At 65.0% G+C, this 17,743-nt stretch overlaps 1 protein-coding gene across 19 annotated transcripts in view; it reads right to left on the reverse strand.

Moving 5' to 3' along the window:
- Positions 1 to 4,611: 4,611 nt before the first annotated feature.
- Positions 4,612 to 17,743, reverse strand: part of PLEC (plectin) — a 60,629-nt gene continuing 47,497 nt past the window's right edge. For 18 of the 19 annotated variants that reach the window (XM_058443657.1, XM_058443655.1, XM_058443656.1 and 15 more), the window contains 7 exons: positions 17,358 to 17,496; positions 16,908 to 17,264; positions 16,750 to 16,833; positions 16,478 to 16,582; positions 16,289 to 16,387; positions 12,003 to 15,383; positions 4,612 to 11,897 (listed from right to left, as the gene is read on the reverse strand). In XM_058443657.1, coding sequence (XP_058299640.1) covers positions 5,679 to 11,897; positions 12,003 to 15,383; positions 16,289 to 16,387; positions 16,478 to 16,582; positions 16,750 to 16,833; positions 16,908 to 17,264; positions 17,358 to 17,496 — 10,384 coding nt within the window. In that variant the 3' untranslated portion in view covers positions 4,612 to 5,678. The remainder of the gene's footprint in view (positions 11,898 to 12,002; positions 15,384 to 16,288; positions 16,388 to 16,477; positions 16,583 to 16,749; positions 16,834 to 16,907; positions 17,265 to 17,357; positions 17,497 to 17,743) is intronic. The other variant, XM_058443658.1, reaches the window with a different exon arrangement.

Consider the following 17,743-nt stretch of genomic DNA (forward strand, 5'->3'; position numbering starts at 1 on the left):
CTCCAGAACGCTGCCCTTGGCTGACAAGAGCTGCTCATTCAGAGATGCCTGAGGACCATGTGCCACCCCACAGGCAGCTCAGACCCATGCGTGGGCAGGAGTGAGAGCCTCTGAGCTGTGCCCCTGCCTCTCAGATGTCCGTGGGGCAGGGCTACGGCTCCAGCCCCCTTTGCCAGCTCCTTGCCCTCCCCACTTGTTGCACCCCTTTCCTGAGAGTTCTCCAGAAACCATGTGTAGCTGAGGCACCGCCTTGGGGAGCCTGCCTGGGACAGGGGGCGCAGACGTGGTCCTGGCGCACAGATGCCACAGTTGGTCAGAACACCACCGACTGCCTGGCGATGCTGTCAGCCTGGCATCCATGGCAGTGCAGCCACTGGAGCTCCCACCTGTTGAGACGTGCTGACAGCGGGAGGAAAGGTGGGGGCAGTGGCCGGAAGACCCTGACTGCGGGGGCCCGTGCAGCTGGCTCATGGAACGCTGCATCCTGGCAGGAGACGCAGATGGGCAGCCTGCGAGGAGGCTGCTCACGACACTGGTTCTCACACTCAGGCACACGGCAGCCCCTGGAGGGCTCCTTAAAGCACAGCTGGCTGAGCCCCAGGCCCAGGATTTCTGATTCAGTTGGTCTGGGCCGGGGCCAAGGCTCTGCCCCTCACAAGCTCCCAGGTGGTCCCCAGGCACACTCGGAGGACCACTGGCTTAGCACACGGCACCCACAAATTTTAAAACGAGTAAGCGAGTCCAGGCCCACTGCTCTGATGGAAAACACAACCGCTTGCTTTGTTTCCTTATGTCAGCCAGTTCTCAGAGCCATAGCCCATAAATGGAAAGAGGGGCCAGGTCCCCTTGTGAAAGGCCTCATGCCTCCAAGTGTGGACAGCAGTGACCCCCCAGTCCCTCCAGGGACTCAAAGATGCTTATCTGGACAACTGTGCCCTGGGGAGAGGAAGACGCCCAGATCAGGGTCTAAGTGGACGCTGACACCTGGGGCACAAAGCACCCTCAGAGGCTCCCATCTGGGTACGGACTATGGGGTCAGGAAGGACACAGAGTCCTGGCCCAGGCCTCAGCCCATCATTTCCCAGCCCAGGAACGTGCAATTGGAACTGGCATGCTCAACAGCGGGCAAATCCTCACGTGGGCTCTTTGGCCCATGGAGTAAAAATCACTGTAGTGGGAAAGACCAAATGGAAGCCTCAGAAACTGCCCCCAGCTCCAGCCAAGGAAATAAAACAATACGACATCCTGGTCAAAACGGCGGCGTCAGCAACACCTCGGATGCCCAAAGGGTGCATGGGTGATGGTCACCATCTTCCCACTTAATGTGCTGGTCAGGTCCCTACAAGAGCTGGGTAGACTATGGTGGATGGCGACTGAGCCACAGCGTCCCCCTGCAGTGCTGACTAAAGCTGCTGTGCTGTCTGTGGTCCTTCCTGGAGCAGACTCACAGCCTCAGACGGTGTTCTGTGGCTCCTGGCTGGGAAAAGGGCTCTCCACTGCACTGGGAGGAGGTCGGGGCAGTTCCCACTCACACGGGGTGGACAGCGGCGCACAGACATGCAGACACACAGACAACTGACTGAAGTGCAAACACGCAAGTCCGCTCACTGACAGCACCGCACCCACCAGGCCTGGCAAGCGGGAAGTGGCGGGCACTCTGAGCGTCCTGCTAGGACAGGGGCACTCCAGGGCAGGAGAGAGGCTGCGCCAAGATTCAGGGACTGGTCACGTCATGAAGGTTTTAGGAGTCCAGAGATCTGGGCATGTTAGGACATCCTGTCCAAGGTCAAGAACGAGTTTTGAGCCTTGCATTTCCTACCACCAGGAAAGAAGCTGGCAGATGGCAGGCCTCTGGGTTCTGGACACGGTACGATGATGCCAGACATGGCACAATACCAGACACAGCACGATACCACACGCAGATCTCTGTCAGTTGGCACAGAGGCTCCTCGTTTTGAGTGGGGCCCCAGAAAAGGAAGGGTAGCACAGCTGCTGAGGCTGTGGAACAAAGTCCTGCCACTCAGGCCCTGTGAGCTAACAGAGCTCTTGTACCAGGAGCACCTGCCGCAGGTGGGGAAGGATGCATCAAGGGGTCTCCGGCAAGGCCCGAAGAGCTGCAGCATGGGCCGTGAGTTTTGAAGCTGCAGCATGGGCCCTGAGTTTTGAAGCTGCAGCATGGGCCCTGAGTTTTGAAGCTGCAGCATGGGCCCTGAGTTTTGAAGCAAGGAAGTCCCGACTGCAACAGAGAACTGCAGACTGTTCAGAGAAGTTCCTGGGGATGGTGTAGCCACAGCTCCCACCAGGAGCCACAGGACCCACCCAGGCTGAGGTCAGCGGCACAGTGCGGATCCAGGGTGAGGGGCAGTGCACAGCTGGGCACCAGCCATGAGAGCCAGAAGGCTGCATGGGCAGGTGGCCCAGCTTCCAGCTTGCCTGCCAGTCAGGCCACAGCCTCAGATGGTCCCTGTGACTGGGTGGGGGCCAAGCCCGGCCTGCTTCATGGCGGTTGGGTTCATGGTAGTCAGACCACTCCACTTGGGCTGGCCCTGGAGTCAGGGATCGGGGCCGATCCCTGGCCTCTCATGAGGAGAGGAGAGCAGCTCATGGTAAGGACACACATGGACAGGGCTGGGGAAGGGCTCGGCTGGCCGGTCAGGGCCTGAGAAGGGCAAGGCTGGAAGACAGACTGGGGAATGGAACTGCCAGGTGGACACCGGTGTGGGGACTTGTGGGTGTTCACCAGGGGCACCGACTGCAGAGCAGGCACCAAGCCACCCACAAGCCAATGATGCGGCCAGTGACGCATCGTCCGGTGCTCCCACACGGCTCCCACCTGGAGCAATGGAGGAGCAGACGAAGCCAGGCGCCCCACAACAAGCCCAGCTCCTGTCGGCAGCAGCACATCCCGTCCTCTGGCAATAAAGACCACCAGGGGCCCTGGACGCAAAACCAGCCAGAGACCAACCAGTCACTTGGAGGTAAACTCAGCCCTGGAGGCCCCTTCCCCTTGGAAAGACAACAGCTGGTATTCCAGGCACGGACCCACCTTTCCAGCCCACGGTGCCTCCGTGTCTGCCCTGGGAGACGGGCTCCTGTGTAACGGCCCCCAGGGACTCTGACTGCTTCCGGCAAGGGGGTGCAGAGGGAGCGGGAACACGGGCGCTGCAGAGCCTGCAGCATCGGCGAGCTTCTTGGAAAGAGTTGGTGCCACTGTCCTGACACCAACCCTCTGGGACTGTGGTGGTCCCGTCCTCCAGGATGTGGTCTTCAGCCTAAATCAATGGCCCCACAGAGGACCGCATGGGTCTGGGGACCAAGGGGTAGCGGCAGGAGTGGCCACCCACTCACCAGCTTCCAGTGACCCACTGACAACCCGTGCTTCCTTTCCCAGCAACTCTAAGCTGTGAGGGCTCAGAGGACCTAAAACCCAGCCACCTGGGACAGAGTGAGGCGCTGCCCCGCTCGATGGCTGTGGGTCACCTGGCCGGGGCCGCTCCTGTTCCAGGGGACCAGCCAGCAGAGCACCCTCTACAGGGCCAGGGCGGGGAGGGTAGAACCCAGCAAGAGCGATTAGACCAGAACTTGGACCCCAGGGTGAGGGCCTGGGTCCCACCGGCAGGAGAGAGGCAAAGGCCGGGCGCAGTGGCTCACGCCTATAATCCCAGCAAAGGCCGGGCGCGGTGGCTCACGCCTGTAATCCCAGCAAAGGCCAGGCGCGGTGGCTCACGCCTATAATCCCAGCACTTTGGGAGGCCAAGGCAGGGACGATCACTTGAGGCCAGGAATTTGAGACCAGCCTGGCCAACACGGTGAAACCCCATCTCTACTAAAAATAAAAAGATTAACTGGGTGCACACCTGTAGTCCCAGCTACTCGGGAGGCTGAGGCAGTAGAATCATTTGAACATGGGAGGTGGAGACTGCAGTGAGCCGAGATCATGACACTGCACTCCAGCCTGGGTGACAGAGCAAGACTGCCTGAAAAAAAAAAAAAAAAAGAGTATCAGCTGAGCCTGGGCCAGCGGCTACTGCAGGCTGGGGTTGGCCCCACTTCCCTCCTCCCCTAAGTCTTCCCAGAAACTGCCGCCAATCAGAAGCCTGGAGAAGCCCATCCAGGTGGAATCCCCGGAGTGTGATGGGCACGGGGCTGAGACATGGCAGACTGTGGTGGAGACCCTCATACCAGGCCCACTGCCTGCGGCCCCTTCTCTGGAGGGCTGCCCGGCCAGCAGGAACCAACTGACCCGGGGCCATGTGGCACCCTCCCCGGAGGCCAGGGGGCCACAGCCAGTGACTGATATGGGAGCACGCCACACCCCGCCTCAGATAAGGAAACATGAGCCCCTTATGGTGCAGAGGGTGGGGCTGGGAGACCGGTCAGCACCTGACCAGCAGCAGGTCCCAGCGGGCCTCGGTGTGGCCACCACCCTGCCCCACACTGAATACCTCTGCCCAGGGTCTCTCAGCTGCCCTCCTGTGGGCACCTGGTCTCTGTTGCACACAGACATAGTCCCTCACTGGCCACAGTGGCTGAGCTCAGAGCCTGGGGCTGCAATGTCCACCCTGTCCCTGACACACACCTGACCCCAAGACACAAGGCAGGAGGCACAGGAAGGTTGGAATTGCTTTTATTGGGGGCGGATACCGCAAGGCCCCGCCCACGGTCAGGTTAGTGTTCTGCCCTTGCAGAGGCGCCAGCAGCCTGACACCTCCACCTGCCACCCGCCCAGGGTTAGTGGAACATGCAAAGCTCGGAGGGTGGAGGCAGGGGTGGTCGCTGCTGAGGCCAGGGCTGGGTGGAACAGGAGGGTCAGCACAGAGCCTGGCCGGCGTGCCTGGGCCCAAAGGGGACTGGGGCTCCTTGGGAGAGAGACGGGCAGGCAGCACCCCAGGGTGGGGCTCCACAAGCTGGAGGGGCCCCTGGACCCACCAGGAGGACAGGTCTGCAGTTCCCAGCCATGCCAGCTGGAACCTCCGTCTCCCCACTGGGTCTGGGTCCTTGGGGCCTGGGGTTAGAGGCCGACATGGAAGGCACTTACTAGGGGAACAGAGGCTGAAGGCTGACGCCGGAGGCCAGGGGTCTCAGGAGTGAGTGTGGGGGGTGAGCTGGAAAGCACAGATCAGACAGCACTGTGGGGGCTGGGCCCGAGGGCCTCGTCTTCCCATGGGGAAGGGGCTTCTCTGGGTACACTGGGAGAGAGGCTGACTGGGGCCCCCCCATCCCCAGCAAGGCCCACGGTGCAGGCCAGTGCTAGAAACACCAGGGCAGAAACGCCGGCCCAGGGCTCCAGCCCTGAGAGGCCGAGGGCCCTCTAATGACAGGGTTGGGCCCAGCTGCCCTGTGCAGCTAGGACTGGCAGGCGGGCAACCCTGGGAAGACAGGAGGGTGGGCTGGGGCCCAGCTTGGGACCCTCCAAGGCACCTGGCTGTGTGAGTGGCAGGTAGAAGGGAGTGAGGAGACCCGAGGGGGTGAGGCAGCCAGCAGGGCTGGGCCAGCCCTGTCCCCCAAGATACAGGCTGTCTGGACAGCAGATATATATTAATATATTAGTCTGGTCTTTTTGGTTAAACTTTAGGCACCACTTGGGAGGAAGACACCTTTAAGCGTTGAAAACGGCCCCCGCACCTCGGTGGGAGCCAGGCTGGGCCGCATGCAGAGCGGGGTGGGCGAAGGCAGGCTCAGGCCACGGCAGACTCAGGGCCCCCCATGGAGGCCGAGGACCCCGAGGCGTAGCGGCGGCCGTAGCCCGAGGAGGAGTAGGAGGATGAAGAGAAGGTCATGGAGAAGCCGGAGCCAGTGGCGTCAAAGCTGCCGCGGCGGGAGCCGGCCCGGGAGCCAGTGCGCGAGCCGGTGCGGGAGCCGGCGGTGGAGCCAGAGCCGCTGACGCTGTAGGGGCTGTAGTAGCCCTTGGTGGACTGCGCGGCAGCTTCCAGCAGCCGCAGCCCCGTGCCCTCCTCCACCATGCTGCGGTCCAGCGCGTCCTTATAGGAGATCTTGAGCTTAGTCTTAGGGCAGGTGAGGTACTTGGAGTAGGCGCCCACGTCACGCAGCTTCTGTGCGGTGCGGGCATCCACCGTGCCGCGCTGCAGGGCCTCGTCCAGGGGCACACGGCCCGGCGTGTCAGGCTCGATCAGGCCGCCGGTCAGGTACTGCACCTCCAGGAAGCGCTGGCCGGCCTCATAGTAGAGCCAGCCCTTCTTCAGGGCCTGCGCGGCTGACATCTTGGTCTTGGTGCGTGGGTCCTCAAAGCCGCAGAAGGCCTTCTGGGCCAGGTTGATGCGGTCCACCATGATCTTGTCCACCAGGCCCTTGTTGACAGCGTCCGTGACAGGGAAGCGCTCACCGGTGCTGGGGTCGATGATGCCCCCAGTGCAGGCCTGCGCTTCCAGCAGCCGCTGCCCCGTGATGTTGTCCACCAGGTTGCGGTGCATGGCCTCGGTGATGGACACCTTCTCCAGCGTCTCCGTGTCCAGGATGCCAGCCACGGGGCCCGTCTCCTCAGTGGGGTCCGACCAGGAGGCCAGCTGGGTCCTGGAGACGGCGGGGCTGATGGGGTAGGAGGAGGAGGATCCCACCGAGGAGGAACGGGAGCGGAAGCCACTGGCATTGCCCGAGAGCATGTCGGCGAACTCGGTGATGGACAGCGTGCCGGCGCGGTACTGGTCCAGTGCTGAGCGGTCGATGAGGTTCTTGGCGATGGCATCATCGATGTCGTACTGGCGGCCGGAGCGGCGGTCGATGATCATGGACTTGACCACACCGTCCGAGGAGGAGATGGTGATCTCCTCCCACTCGCACTCCTGCTCGGACAGCTCCAGGTATGTCTGGTGGTCAATCAGGCCCTTGCGGTAGGCCTCGTACACCGACATCTCCTTGCCCGTCTCGGGGTCCACGATGACCACTCGGCGCTTGCGCACAGAGGACTTGGAGGATGTCTTCCGCTCCCGCTTCTTCTCCTTCAGCGGCAGGAGGCACAGGCCCGTCTGGGGGTCCGTGATACAACGCTCCATCAGCTGCAGGTAGGTGAGGTTCTCCTCCGTGTTAGGGTCAAAGAAGCCCTTGGTGTCGTCCGAGGGGTCAGTCAGGATCTCATTCATCTCCTCGTCGAACAGGCCGCGCTTGTAGGCCACCTCCACGGGCAGCCGGTGGCTCTCCTCAGGGTCAATGATGCCGCCCGTGGCGATCTGGGCCTCCAGCAGGCGAATGCCGTGGTCCTTCAGGATCAGGCCCTTCTTCATGGCCTGGAAGAGGGAAATGAGCTTCCCAGAGTAGGGGTCCTTGTACCCAGTGACGGCGCGCTCGGCCGACAGCAGCTTGTCCTTGAACTCGGGGCCCACGATGCCCATACGCACAGCCTCCTCCACCGTCAGCTTCAGTCCCTTGATGGGGTCGATGACGTAACCGGTGGCCGCCTGCGCCTCCAGGAGCTCAAAGGCCGTGCCGGGGCGGATGATGCCCTTCTTCATGGCCTGGTACACCGAGAGCCGTTCCTTGGTGGCGTCCACGAAGACACCAGCGATGCAGCTAGTGCCTTCCAGGAACTTCTGCAAGTTCTTGGTGACCTCCTCGATGGAGGTCAGGCCCTCCCGCAGCTGCAGCGCCGTGGCCTCATCCATGACCTGCGAGCGCACGAGCTCCTCCAGGGTGATCTGCTTCCGCAGGCCGCGGAAGGTCAGCTTGCGGGCGTCCGACAGCGGCAGGAGCAGCTGGCCGGTGCCGTCGTCGCGGCGGCACCGCCTGAGCAGCTGCGTGTAGCTGAGGCGCTCGTCGGTGGACGGGTCCACGTAGCTGCGCACTTCGCTGGGCTCTGACAGCTGGTCGTGCGTGTCCTTGTTGAGGTAGCCGCGCTGGTAAGCCACCTCCAGCGGAAGATGGAAACCCAGGTGGGGGTCCACGATGCCGCCAGTGGCCAGCTGGGCATCCAGCAGCCGCAGGGCCTCCTCGGTAGGGATCAGCTCCTTCTTCATGGCCTGGAAGAGCGAGATGGTCTGCTCAGTGTAGGGGTCGCGGTAGCCGGTGACCGCCCGCTCAGCTGAGAGCAGGCGGTCGTGCAGCTCAGGCCCCACCAGGCCCTTCCGCACGGCCTCATCCACAGTCAGCCGCTCCCCCTTCACTGGGTCCAGCAGGAAGCCTGTGGCTGCCTGTGCCTCCAGCAGCAGGCGGGCCACCTCGGCACTCAGCAGCCCTTTTTTGAGGGCCTGGTAGATGCTCAGTGTCTGCCTGGAGCCGGGCAGGTAGACACCAGCCACGGAGCCCGTGCCATAGAGGTAGTGCCAGGCGGACTCCGCCTCGAGGGCCTCACGGAGGCTCCTGGTGCCTTCCCGGAGCAGGTTGTAGGTCTCGAGAGAGATGATGCGAGCCTCGTACAGGTCCTCAGCCGTGAGGCGGCGGCGCACGTAGTCGTAGGAGGCCAGACCCTGCTGGCGGATGATCTCTGTCTTCTCAATGATCTCGATGATGATGATGATCATGCGCTCCTTGGTCACCCGGCCAGCCTGGAAGTCAGCCATCAGCTGGGCCCGCTGCTCCTCGGGGATCAGGTCCGACTGCATCACCTCCCACAGGGACATGGTGGAGCCGCCGTGGCTGCCGCCACCGGGAATGTCGATCTGCGTCTCTTCAAATGCCCTTCTTGTCTCCTCCTCAGTGTACAACTGCGTGGTCTCCACCACCTCAGCCTTCTCCGCCCCTTTCAATGGCAGGAGGCGCAGGCCCGTCTCGGGGTCCTCCACGCAGCGCTCCAGCAGCTGCCTGTACGTGAGGTTCTCATGCGTGTTGGGGTCAAAGAAGCCCTTGGTGTCATCGCTGGGGTCTGCCAGGATGCGGTTCATCTCCTCGTCGAAGTAGCCGCGCTGGTAGGCCACGTCCACGGGCACGCGGTGGCTGTGCACGGGGTCGATGATGCCGCCCGTGGCGATCTGGGCCTCCAGCAGGCGGATGCCGTGCTGCCGGAGGACCAGGCCCTTCTGCATGGCCTGGAAGAGGGAGATGGTGCTGCCCGAGTAGGGGTCTCTGTAGCCGGTGACGGCCTTCTCAGCAGACAGCAGCTGCTCGTGAAGCTCGGGGCCCACCACGCCTGCCTTCACGGCCTCGTGGACGTACAGGCGCTGGTTCCGCACAGGGTCCACCAGGAAGCCAGTGGCCGCCTGTGCCTCCAGCAGGAGCGCAGCTGTGCTGGGTCTCAGCAGGCCCCGACGCATGGCCTCGTAGATGGACACCTTCTCCTTGGAGTCCTCCAGGTAGATGCCGGCGAGGCAGCCACTGCCCTGCAGCAGCGTCCGCACAGAGCCCAGCTCCGAAAGGTCCTTGACCGTCGTCTTGCCGTCCTTGAGCTGCTCAAACTGGGCTCTGCTGAGGACCCCAGAAGCCAGGAGCTCGCTGGCTGGCACAGGGGCACGGAGGCCGCTGAAGGACAGCCTCTCCTGGCGCAGGGTCTCCACCTCCTCCACGATGGTGATGAGGATCTTGATGACCTTCTCCACGGTGACCTTGCCCGTGCGGAACTGACGCAACAGCTCTTGCCGCTGCTCTGCAGTGAAGTACTCAGAGCTGATGAGCTCCCACACCGTCACCGTCCTGCCCTTGAAGCCGCCCACGGGGACCTCAACCGGGGTCTTCTCAAAGGTCTCACGGGCCTGCAGCTCTGAGTAGAGCTCCTCCTGCCGGGCCCGAGCAGCCTTCTCTGAGAGCGGCAGCAGGCTCAGCCCGGTTAGCTGGTCAGGCCGGCACCGCTGCTGGAGCTCGCTGTAGGTGACCGGCTCCCCTGTGTTGGGGTCACAGTAGGCCTTGGCGTCGGCCCTCGGTGCCAACAGGGCCCTGCTGGTCTCCTCATCCAGGCAGCCTCGGGCGTAAGCGACATCCAGGGGCACGTGGTGGCTCTTGCTGGGGTCCACGACGCCGCCCGTGGACAGCTGGGCATCCAACAGGCGCAGGCCCTGCTCCTGGGGAATGAGGCCCTTCTTCAGGGCCTGGAACAGGGAGACGCTCTGTCCCGTGTAGGGGTCCCTGTACCCTGTCACAGCCTTCTCGGCTGACAGCAGCTTCTCATGAAACTCGGGGCCCACCAGGCCGGCGCGCACTGCCTCGTCCACGGTCAGCCGGGCACTGGTGGCGGGGTCGATGATGTGCCCGGTGCCGGCCTGGGCTTCCAACAGGGCCACAGCCATGTCGGATGGCAGCAGGTCTTTCTTCAGGGCGTCATAGATACTCAGCTTCTGCCCTGCCTCTTCCAGCCATACACCCGCGACGACGTTGGCACCCCGGAGAGCCCGCCGCACAGTGTCCACCTCGGCCACCTCCCGCACAGAGCGCTCACCTCGCTGCAGCTGGTGGTAGAGCTCGTGGTCGATGACTCTGCTCTCCAGCAGCTCGGCGGCTGGCACCAGGCTGCGCAGGCCCTCAAAGCAAAGCCGGCTCTTCTGCTCCTGCTCCTCCACCACCGTGATGACAATCTTGATGATCTTCTCCACCGTGATCCGGCCCGTGCGGAACTGCCGCAGCAGGTCCCGCCGCTGCTCTGCCGTGAAGTATTCCGAGTTGATGATCTCCCAGATGGTCACCGTCTTGCCCTGGAACTTGCCGAACGGCGCGGACACGGTGGCCTTCTCAAAGACGTCCCGGGCCTCGGAGTCAGTGTAGACCAGCTCCCCGCCCTTGGCAGCCTTATCCGTGAGTGGTAGAAGGCGCAGGCCTGTCTCGGGGTCCTCCACGCAGCGCTCCAGTAGCTGCAGGTACGTGAGGTTCTCGTGCGTGTTGGGGTCGAAGAAGCCCTTGGTGTCGTCGCTGGGGTCCGCCAGGACGCGGTTCATCTCCTCGTTGAAGTAGCCGCGCTGGTAGGCCACGTCCACGGGAACGCGGTGGCTGTGCACAGGGTCGATGACGCCACCTGTGGCGATCTGGGCCTCCAGCAGGCGGATGCCGTGCTCCCGGACAATGAGGCCCTTCTGCATGGCCTGGAAGAGAGAGATCTGCTGGCCAGTGTAGGGGTCCTTGTAGCCAGTGACGGCACGCTCGGCCGACAGCAGCTTGTGGTGCAGCTCGGGGCCCACCACACCTTCCTTCACAGCCTCGTTGACAGTCAGCCGCCGGTTCCGCACAGGGTCCAGCAGGAAGCCTGAGGCCGCCTGCGCCTCCAGCAGGATGAGGGCCGTGCCGGGGCTCAGCAGCTGCCTCTGCAGGGCGGCGTAAACACTCAGCTTCTCACTGGTGGGCTTCAGCAACAGCCCTGCGATACTGCTGCGGCCCTGCAGGTAGTGGCGCACGTCTTCCCGCCGTGCGAGCTCGTCCACTGTGGTGTGCCCCTGAGCCAACCGCTGCAGTTCCTCCGCACTCAGGATGCCGGCCTCCTGCAGCCTCTGCGCTGGCACCTTCTGCCGCAGGCCATCGAAACTGTGTTCCGGCTCTGCCTCTGTCGCAGGGCCATCAAGTGCATCCCGGCCATTGGGCAGGGTCTTTGTGGCAGCCACCTGCAAGGCAGTGACCTCCTCTGAGTGTGCCAGCGCGGCCCGGTGCTGCTCCTCCAGGCGCTGCAGCTGCTCACGCAGTCTCTGGTTCTCCTCAGCCAGCAGCTCCTCCTGCTGCCGCCGCTGCTGCTCCAGCTGCTGCAGCTCCTCCTGCTTGCGCCGCACACCCTCCTCGGCCTCATGCTGCCGCTGCCGCGCCTCCTCCATGCTGGCCACCAGCCGCTGCCGTTCCTGCTCCATCTGCTGCTGCTGCCGCTGCTGCTCCTCACGCAGCTGCTGTGCCTTGGCCACCTCGTCCTGGAAAAGCTGCTCCAGCTTGGCCTTCTCCTGCTCGATGAAGCGCTCCCGCTGTAGCAGGCTGTCCTTTTCAGAGAGGAAACTCTGCTGCAGGGCCTGTGTCTCCTGCAGCAGCTGCTCCTGCTGCACCGTCTGCATCTGCAGAAAAGGATGTGATCAGGGAGCGGCAGCCCAGGAGCACCCACCACCCACCAAAGCAGATCCCCAGGCCCACCCACCCGTCGCATGTAGAGGGGGCGGTACCTCCTCAGACTTGAGCTGCAGCAGTTTGGCCTCCTGCTGGAGCTTCTCCTTCTCACGCTCCAGCTCAGCGATGGCCTCCCGCAGGCGTTCAGCATCATGGTCGCTCTGCTGTCGTTGGATCTCCAGTGTCTGCACCAGTGTCACCTTCTCCTGTGTGGCGAGCTCCGTGCGGTGCAGCTTCTCACCGATTTCCTCCGCCTGCTTCCGGAAGCGCTGGGCATCCTCCTCAGCGCGGGCCTGGGCCCGGCTCATCTCAGCCATTCGCAGCTTGAGGCGCTCAGCCTCAGCACTCATCTCCAGCTGCCGCTGCCGCTCGGCCTCCAGTGTCCGCTGGAAGCCCTGCGTCTCCTCTGCCAGCTGCTGCGCCATCTGCTCCTTGTCCTCCTGCAGCCGCCGCGCCTGCTCCTGCGCAAGCTCCTTCTGCTGCTGCAGCAGTTCTGCCTCAGCCTTGAGTCGCGTAGCCTCCTGCACCGCCTGCATCTTCTCCTTGAGCATCTTCTCTGCCAAGGCCCGCTGCTGTGCCAGGTCCTCCTCTGCCAGCTGCCGCAGTCGCGCAGCCTCCTGGGCTGCCACGCTCAGCCGTGCGGCCTCCTCCGCCACCTGCTTCATCTTCTCAGCCTCCTCCTGTAGGAAGCGCTGCGTATTGTCCTTGTCGCGCAAGATGAGTGCGCGGTTCTCAGCCTCGATGCGTGCCTTGAGCTTGCTCAGCTCCTCCATTTGCACACGCACTGAGAAGAGCTCCTCCTCCACCTGGCTGCGCTGGCGTGCGGCCTCTGTGGCCTCCGCCTTCAGCCGCTGCAGCTCCTCGTCCAGCAGGTTCTTCTGGTGGTCGGTCTCCTCCAGCTGCAGCCGCAGTGTTGTCAGCTCCTGCTCCACCTGCGCCTTCTGCCGCAGCGTCTGCTCGGCGAATTTTTTATGCTTCTCCATCTCCGCATCAGCTGCCTGCTTCTGCCGCAGGGCCGCCTGCTCCGCCTGTGCCCGCCGCACCGCCTCTTGCTCGGCATCCTTGCGCAGCTTCTCTGCAGCCGCCTGCGCCTGAGCCCGGGCCTGTGCCTGCTCCTCTGCCAACTGCTTCAGCCGCTCGGCCTCTTCCACCTGCCGCCGGGACTGTGCTGCCTCACGCTCCGCCTGCACCCGAGCCTCCTCAGCCTCCTCAGCCGCCCGCCGGGCCACCTCTGCCTCACTGCGCAGCCGGTCCAGCACGCTCTGCTCCTGCTGCAGCGTCTGCTGTAGCTCCTGCTCCTTCTGCTGCACCGCAAAGGCGTGTGCCTTCTCTTCCGCCTGCAGCCGCTTCTGGGCGGCCTCCTGGGCCAGCTGCAGCTGCCGCGCCGACTCCTGCTCTGCTCGCTCCCGCAGGCGCCGCGCCTCCTCCACCTTGGCTTTCAGCCGCTCAACTTCCTCCAGTGCCGCCTTCCGCTGCCGCGCGGCCTCCTCCTCAGCCGCCAGGCTCTTCTGCACGCGCTCCTCGGCCTCACGGCGCCGCTGCTCCTCCTCTGCCGCCAGCTGCCGCTGCCTCGCAGCCTCCAGCTCGGCCTGCTCCTTGCTGCGCAGCGTGTCCTCCGCATTGCTGCGGATGCGTCCCAGCTCCAGTTCCAGCTCCGCCTTGCCAGCGGCCGCCTTCTCGAAGCTCGCCTTAAGCGCCAGGATCTCCTCCTCCACCTGCCGCCGCTGCCGCAGCGTGTCCTCTACCAGCCCCTTCTGCCGCTCCAGCTCACTGTCGGATGCCTTGCGCAGCTGGGCCAGGCGCTCCTCGATGTCAGCCTTGTGTTGCGCCGCCTGCTCCTCCAGCCGCCGCCGCTGGAAGGCCTCGTCCTCCGCCAGCCGCCGCAGGCGCTCATTCTCTGCCTCCTTCTCTTTGAGCGCGATCTCTGCCTCGGTCTTGAGCCGCGTGGCCTCACTGATGGCGGCCAGCTTCTCCGCAAGCACCCGCTCTGCCTCGGCCCGCTGCCGCGCCGCGTCTTCCTCGGCCAGCTGCCGCTGCCTCTTGGCCTCTTCCGCCAGTGCACGCAGGCGGGCGGCCTCCTCGGCCAGCTCGCGGAACCGGCCGGCCTCGGCCTCCAGCCTCTGCTTGGACTTCTCGCTGGTGGAGCGCGACTCCTCCTCAGCCCTCGCCTTGCTGGCCAGCAGCACCTCCATCTCGGCCCGCACCTTGGCCAGCTCAGCTTCCAGCTCCTGGCGTTTCTGCGTGGCCGCAGCCGCCTCATGCTGCAGCCGGGCCAGCTCCTCCTCCAGCAGCTGCCGCTGCTGCTCCCCCTGCTCCGTCTCGGCCCGCAGCCGAATCAACTCCTGCTCCGCAGCCAGGCGCTGCTGCGCGGTGCCTTCCGCCAGCTGCCGCTGCTTCTCCAGCTCTTGCTCAGCCAGTTCCCGGTGCCGCACAGCCTGCTCCTCCGCCTTGCCGCGCCGCCGCGCCTCGCGCTCCGCCTCCTCCTTCTGCTTCTCAGCCTCAGCCTGTGCCAGGCTCTTCTGCTGCGCCACCTCCTCTGCCTGCAGCCGCAGCCGTAGCGCCTCGTTAGCCTTGAGCTGCCAGCGCTCCAGCTCCCGCTCTGCCTCCTCGCGTGCACGCTCGGCCTCAGCCTGCTGCTGTGCCCGCCGTTCAGCCTCCTCCCTCAGCTGTGCCACCGCCACGTGTTCCTCCTGCAGGGAGCGCTCCAGCTGTGCCGTCTTCTCTGCGAAGGAGGCGCGTTTGCTCTGCAGCTCCGCCTCTGCACTGCGCTGCGCCGTCTCCAGGGCCACCTGTACCTGTCGCGCCCGCTCCACCTCGGCCTGCCGCAGGCGCCGCTCCGCCTCCTCCGCCTGCAGCCGCAGCTCCTCCAGGGCCTGCAGGGCCCGCTGCTTCTCACGCGCTGCCTCGGCCTCAGCCTTCACACGCAAGGCCAGCTCCGCCTCTGCCTGCCGCTTACGCTGGCTCTCGTCCTGCACCTGCCTCCGCAAGCGCTCGGCCTCCTCCTGTGCCTGCCGCTTTTGTGCCTCCGCCTCCTCCGCCTGGGCACGCAGTGCCTGCAGCTCCCCCTCGGCCCCGCCACGCTGGCGCTCGGTGGCCTCCAGCTGCAGGCGCACCACGCGAATCTCCTCCTCGATGCGCAGCCGGCTGCGCTCGGCCGCCTCTGCCTGCCGGGCCTTGGCCTGGATCTCCGCCTCCGAGCTCTGCCGCAGCTGCTGCAGCTCCTCCTGGATGCTGCGCTTCTGCTGCTGCGCGTCCACCGCCGCCTCCTCCCGCCGCACCACCTCCTCCTGCATGCGCTGCTGCAGCTCCTTCGCCTCCCGCTCCGCCTGTGCCTTTGCCTGGGCGTGCGCCTCGGCCAGCTGCCGCTGCTTCTCCAGCGCGGCCTCCACCTCAGCCAGCCGCTCGCGCTCTTCTGCCCGCTGCTGCTCAGCCAGCCTCTGCGGCCACAGCAGAGAGAAGAAGAGAAGCAGAGAGAGTGTGAACACGGGCAGGCACCAGCGCTCACAGGGCACGCACCGGCACAGTTCACTCAGACAGCGCGGAGCAGGGGTCAGGGAAGACAGAGGCCCCAGCCCGGCGGAGGAGACAGCGTGCACCCGCCCAGGGCACTCGGGCAGCGATCGCAGCCGGCCCCACTGTGCTCACCAGCCTGGGGAAGGAGGCCCAGGCGTCCTCCCTGCTTCCCGCAGACAGGCGACTGAGACAGACGGACAGGAAGAGAGAGAGCAAAGCAGGAGCTCGGAACCTGCGAGCCACGCCCAGCACACAGCCCTGCCTGAGCTCTGCTGGACACCAGGGGGCTTGGCTCCCACCACTGGACCCCTCTCCCCGACCAGGGTGGGAAGCCTGGGTGGGGCGGGGTGAGGCGAGGCGGCCAGCGTGGAGACAGCAGTGCAGACCCGAGCCAGCTCGGAAGAGGATTCAGGGCCACGCAGAAGGTAGGGAGAAGCCAACAGATGGATGCCTTGGAAGACCCCTCCCTAGCCCCACAACCCAGCACCCCCGACTTCTGGCAGCAAAGGGTTGAGCGGAGAGGCCAACGCAGAACGCCAAGGAAGAGCCCACAGGATGGCCGCTAGGCTGCAGGGGGGACGCTCACGAGGGAGGAAAGGCGGCACCAGCCACTGTGGGGGAACAGTGTAGCCACACCAGGCCAGGGGGCAGGCCACAGGTGGGGCAGCCTGGGGCAGGCTGAGCTGGGGGCAGGGGGTGCTGGCAGCGCCAGTGGCGAGAGTGGGGAGGGCCACGAGAAGTGGCCTCAGGCAGCTCCTCTGGCTGCATGTGGAGCACAGCGGGTGGTGAGATGGACCCCTCTACCCAGCCTCCGCCCAATGGGCTGTACCTCCTCCTCCTCCATGCGCCGCAGAGTCTCGCTGATGAACTTGATGTACTGGCTCGTGAGTGTGGTCAGCTCGCTGTAGCGCGTACGCAGGTCCACGTACTGTGGAGTACAGCCAGGGTTAGCCCTGTGAGAGCTGCAACTCAAGAGGCCTGCCAGCCCCTCGCCCAGTTAAGCTCAGCCCCACCCTACCTCCTGGATGACACTCTCTGATCCGGACTGGACCTTGGGCTTCTTGGCCGGGGAGGCCACCGGCTCAAGCTGCGCTTTGTACGTGACCAGCTGGAGTTCATAGTCCTGTGGCAATGCACTGTGGTCAGCCACCAACTCTGACCTCCGATGGCCCCTGCCCAGCCCCCGAACCCTCACATGGGCTTTCCCTGGCATGGCCCAGGCTCAGGGAAAACCCACCGTCCCGGCAACAGTCCCAGACTTGGGGCCTGACGCAGGCGGCCGGGCCTCACCTTGATGGCGTTGATGTACTGTTTCGCAAACCTCTGGCACTCCTCAACCTTCTCGCCATGGCGCTCGATCTCCTCCAGCAGGGCCTGGGGGATGGTGCGGTCAGAGCGGCGGCCGCAGGGCATGCCCAGCCACCCCGTCCCCACCGACCCAAGCCCACCTTCTCCTGCCGCAGCTGCTCCCGCACAGCCTGGCTGTCGGCCAGCGGCATGGCCTGGATCTGCTCCTGCCGCTGCCTGGCGTCCTGCAGCCAGGCGCCCAAGGGGTCTGCGCTCTCGCGGTAGTAACGCAGCTGGCGGCCCAGTTGCTCGAGCTCGCGCTGCCGCACGTCGGTCTGGGCCAGCACAGCCTGCCAGCGCTCAAGCAGCTGGGCGACCCGCTCCCGCCAGCGCTCCACCTCCACGTCCCGCTCCCCGTGCCGCTGCTGCAGTCGCTCCCCCACCTCCTGCGCCCCCCGCAGCTCATCCCGCAGGGCGTCGAACATGGGCTGCTGTGCCTCGGCCTGGGCCCGCAACTTCTGTTGGGGACAGGAGGGACGTGTGCGGCTTCCGCTGGGCCCGCTGTACACCACCCCCGCCGCCGCCATGAGGCCCAAGCCTGGAAATGATACCTTCAGAGAGGCCTTGGTGGCCTCGAGCTCCGGGAGGGTGGCTGGCACGGCCTGGGCCTCCTTGAGCTGCTCCTCGTGGGCCCTGAGCACCTCCTCAGCCCCCTGCGTGCTGCGGATCACCAGGCTGATGGTCTTGAGCCTGGCGGGAAAGCAGAGCTCAGGGCCACGACATGGGACTCGAGCAATAGCCCAGGGGGATGGAACCCAAGCCACAGTGACCCAGGGTGCTGCCTGCCAAGCCCAGACCCAACCCTGGGGGTCAGCTGACCCTGTGATCAGAGGCTTGCTTCAGGGAGAACAGCCTTGGGGAGAAGGAGGTTGGGAGCCTCTGCAACACAAGGACACTCAGGCCCCAGCCTGAAGAGGGGAGAGGGGGTGTGCCAGCC

The sequence above is a fragment of the Hylobates moloch genome, unplaced genomic scaffold, assembly GCF_009828535.3.
Source record: "Hylobates moloch isolate HMO894 unplaced genomic scaffold, HMol_V3 SCAFFOLD_9, whole genome shotgun sequence".
Classification (NCBI taxonomy): domain Eukaryota; kingdom Metazoa; phylum Chordata; class Mammalia; order Primates; family Hylobatidae; genus Hylobates; species Hylobates moloch.